Source organism: Canis lupus, chromosome 20 (genome assembly GCF_003254725.2).
Source record: "Canis lupus dingo isolate Sandy chromosome 20, ASM325472v2, whole genome shotgun sequence".
Classification (NCBI taxonomy): Eukaryota; Metazoa; Chordata; class Mammalia; order Carnivora; family Canidae; genus Canis; species Canis lupus.
In genome coordinates, this window is record NC_064262.1 from 46,656,559 (window position 1) to 46,660,610 (window position 4,052).

At 46.4% G+C, this 4,052-nt stretch overlaps 1 protein-coding gene across 1 annotated transcript; it reads right to left on the reverse strand.

Annotated features, from left to right (window-relative positions):
* Window positions 1–2,597: 2,597 nt before the first annotated feature.
* On the reverse strand, window positions 2,598–3,539 carry LOC112666951 (olfactory receptor 1361-like). The gene has a single exon (XM_025458420.1). The coding sequence runs from the start codon at window positions 3,537–3,539 to the stop codon at window positions 2,598–2,600; it is 942 nt and encodes a 313-aa protein (XP_025314205.1).
* Window positions 3,540–4,052: the final 513 nt, after the last annotated feature.

Consider the following 4,052-nt stretch of genomic DNA (forward strand, 5'->3'; position numbering starts at 1 on the left):
ACCGGGAGCCCGATGTGGGATTCGATCCCGGGTCTCCAGGATCACTCCCTGGGCCAAAGGCAGGCGCCAAACCGCTGCGCCACCCAGAGATCCCTTTTTTTGTTGTTGTTGTACTTTTTTTTTTTTTAATTTTTATTTATTTATGATAGTCACACAGAGAGAGAGAGAGAGAGAGAGAGAGAGAGAGGCAGAGACACAGGCAGAGGGAGAAGCAGGCTCCATCAGGCAGGGAATTCTTAAATAAATCCTGCCCCATGAGACTTGATCATTATAATGGAGTAGCAGGTGGGTCTTACATTATATATTGGGTGAGGGGAGGCCAGATAAATGGACTTTTAGTTTCCAAATTATTGGATCACTGGGAAACATTCCACTGCGGTGAAGAAGGCTGTGTATCAGCCAGAGATTTTGACTGAGTTGAATGCATCAGTGAGATGGGACTTCAGGCTGTCTTCAAGGTGGGGTGGTAAGTAGATTCTCTGGGTGAGGATAAGCCTGTATGCATGTAATTGATGGCTAGAGGGATGGAAAGTGGACTGCTAATCTGGACAAAAATCTACTCTCTCTCTCTTCTGTAGTAACAGAATCACAGCCTGGCAACCTGTACCACACTTCCTGGCCTCTCTTGCAGCTAGGTGTAGCCTGGCATGGGATGTGAGAAGTATTTGGCACTTTGAGATTGAGTGCTTGCCTCCCCTGTGCTCTCTGATTCTTTTTTTTTTTTTTTGTAATAATATTGTAATAACGATTTCTGGGAAATGGGCCAGAAATGACATGGGGAACTTGCATCTGTGAATGATTTAAAGCAGAGTCACCGACTGACCTAGAACACCAACTGGTACATAAGAGAAAAATGAACTTTTACCTTACTTAAGCCATATTCCTTTCTAGTCCTTTTTTTTTAAGCAAATGTTATGGGTTGAATTAATTCCCTCCTCAAATTCATATCTTAAGTCCTAATCCCCAGTATTTCTGAATTTGAGCTTATTTGGAAATAGGATTGTTGCATTAAAATGATGATTAAAATGATGTCATACTACACTAGGTTGGGCTCCTAATCCCAAAGAACTGGTGTCTTTATGAAAAGCTGACAATTGGAGATAGACATGCATGCAAGGAGGATGCCACATAGAGATGAAGCATGATGTGCAAGTCTTGGGACACCAAAGCTAGCCAGCAAAGCACCAATTCCCACCAGCTAGGGAGAGTCTCCCTCATAGCCTCAGAAGGAATCAACCTACCAACACCTTGATTTTGAACTTCTGGTCTCCTCCGGAACTGTGGGACAACAAATTTCTGTGTAAGACACCTTGGTTTTGGGTTTTTATTTTGTTTTGTTTTTATAGAATCCCCAGGAAACTAATACAGCACATTCGCTATTCATCCTAACAAATACAGAGACTGGTATCTGAAGTGAGATGCTGACATCACAAGAATGAAAAATTAGTTGCATGAGCTGAGTGGTCTGGTGGTAAGGATACAAATATTTCATCCCCAGGGGATCCCTGCATGGCTCAGTGGTTTGGTGCCTGCCTTGGGCCAAGGGCATGGTCCTGGAGTCCCAGGATCAAGTCCCCCATTGGGCTTCCTGCATGGAGTCTGCTTCTCTCTCTGCCTGGGTCTTTGCTTCTCTCTCTCTCTGTCTCTCTCTCTCTCTCTGTGTGTGTGTGTCTCTCATGAATAAATAAATAAAATCTTCTGGAAAGCTGGAGCTGGAGACCCTTGTATGCCATGAATATCTGGTAATACCATCACTGGTGATAACTTGGGAAGTAGATCCTATATGTTCACTGAGCCCATGTTTCTAGACTGATTGGAAAAAGCTAGAATATCAGTGTGAGTTGCCTGCTTCTTGCTGCTTGAAGGAAGGAATAACAAGAAAGAGATGATCATAGACAAGAACTGGCCACATTTCAAAGTCAGAAACAACACGGGTTGTCTAACAACAAGATTAGAAGAGCCAACAGCTTCCTTTCTTTCAAAACAGTATAAATAAGGATCTTACCTCCTGCCCAAAGCTATTGTTTCAGACGACCATCAACTGAGTGACAAAAAAAAAGGTAATTCAAGGAAGCAGATATTGCAAAATCAATAAACACAAGAACTCTGGCTAGGAAACCCCATCAGATAGGTTGCCTAGCAATGAACTAAGTAGAGACAAGTAGACCAGATGTCTACTCTAAGTTTTTTGAAGGAACTATGTTGTTGAAACAAATGAGTTCAGTTTGCAAAATCATATGACTTTTTGAGCCTCTGCATTTGCATCTTTTTATAATAGCAGATTAGCCTGAATCTTAACCAAAGTGGGGCTTGTATCCTGGTCTCTCTAGTTTGCTGAGCACTTCCTTTTAATTGTGATGTGTTCTTCAGGTTGCAGTGTGAGTGCTACAGGGGTCAGCGATTTTGTTTGTTCCCTGCTGGACCCTCAGCCCTTAGAGAGTGTCTACACTGTAGTAGATGTTCAAGGAATAATTGTTGGAAGAATTAGGCAATAAACAGGAGTGAATAAGAAGGAAACATCTAAGATTGGGACTGTGGAGGGAAATTTCATACAGACGGGCCCTGGATTAGGGCACTCAAACATCTCAGTGCTGTGGTCACTGACTAAAAACTGGCTTCCTATTGATGAGGGCCCCCAAAGCCCCCTTCATGTCACTGTTGCGTAGGCTGTAGATGAAGGGGTTCAGCATGGGAGTGACCACGGTGTACATCACCGCAGCGGCTGTGTCCTTCTGGGCCGTGTGGGAGGACATTGGGCTGAAATAAACCCCAATGAGTGTCCCGTAGAATAGGGACACCACAGACAGATGAGAGCCACAGGTGGAGAAAGCTTTCTGCTTGCCTCTGGTGGAAGGGATCCTTAGCACCGTGGCAAAGATGCGTATGTAGGAGACCAAGATGCCCACAAAGGGTGTGATGATGGGTAGGGCGCCCACAGTGTACACCATTATATTATTGAGAAAGATGTCAGAGCAGGCCAACTTCAGCAGAGGGCTGAGGTCACAAAAGAAATGGGGAACCCGGTTGTGGGTGCAGAATGAGAGGCGAGTCAGTAATACAGTGTGGGTTAGGGCATTCCCGAAGGCTGCAGTCCAGGATGCAGCCACCAGGAATCCACAGAGCTGTGGCGTTACAGATGTGGTGTAGTGCAGAGGGTGACAGATGGCCACATAGCGGTCATAGGCCATGGCAGCCAGCAGGAAGCTATCGATGCCAGCAAACCAGATGAAGAAGAACATCTGGGTCAGGCAGCCCGCATAAGGGATCCCTTTGTGTCCTGATACGTGGTTGGCTAGCATCTTGGGAATGGTGGTGGAGGTGAAGCAAATGTCCACAAAGGCCAAGTTAGCCAGGAAGAAGTACATGGGCGTGTGGAGTCGGGGGTCAGTGGCGATAGCCAGGATGATGAGCAGGTTTCCCAGCCCCGTGACCAGGTACATAGTCAGGAAGATTATGAACAGCAGCTGCTGTTGCTTGGGGTTCTCTGAAAGGCCCAGGAGCAGGAACTCAGTGACTGACGTGAGATTTGCATCTTCCATGGCCATCCTGGATCAATCAGAAAGGAAACCCAAGGGTTTCCTTGGAAACCTTGCACTGCACCCGAATTTCATCCTCTCTTGTTAGTTCAGACATTCATCAATTCATCCCACTCTTTCCTGCAACGGGACCCCACCCACTCACCCTCCTACCTGTTTGCTGGGATATTTCCGTCAGTGAACACAGCATTCACTCTCCACAACCCACCTGCAGGCTGGGTGGACAGCTGCCACACACTCAGACCATTTCTCACCCTCAATCCCTACACCTCTATGCCGCAGGGTGTCATCTGGGTACAGTAGCGAGCGCAGCCTGTACTCGGGGTAGTGTGGAAATGTGGGCATTAACATCCCCAGGAGTGACTTATATCTGGCAAAGGACCTGTTCTTGTTAGGTGGCTCCCCTGGCTTCATCACTCCCCAGTAAGGCCGTTCTGAAGTGTGTTCTCTTGGGGATCCATAGAGATTCATCCCTTAGCTGCCCCACATGGGAATCTGCCCATCTGTCTCTCTTTC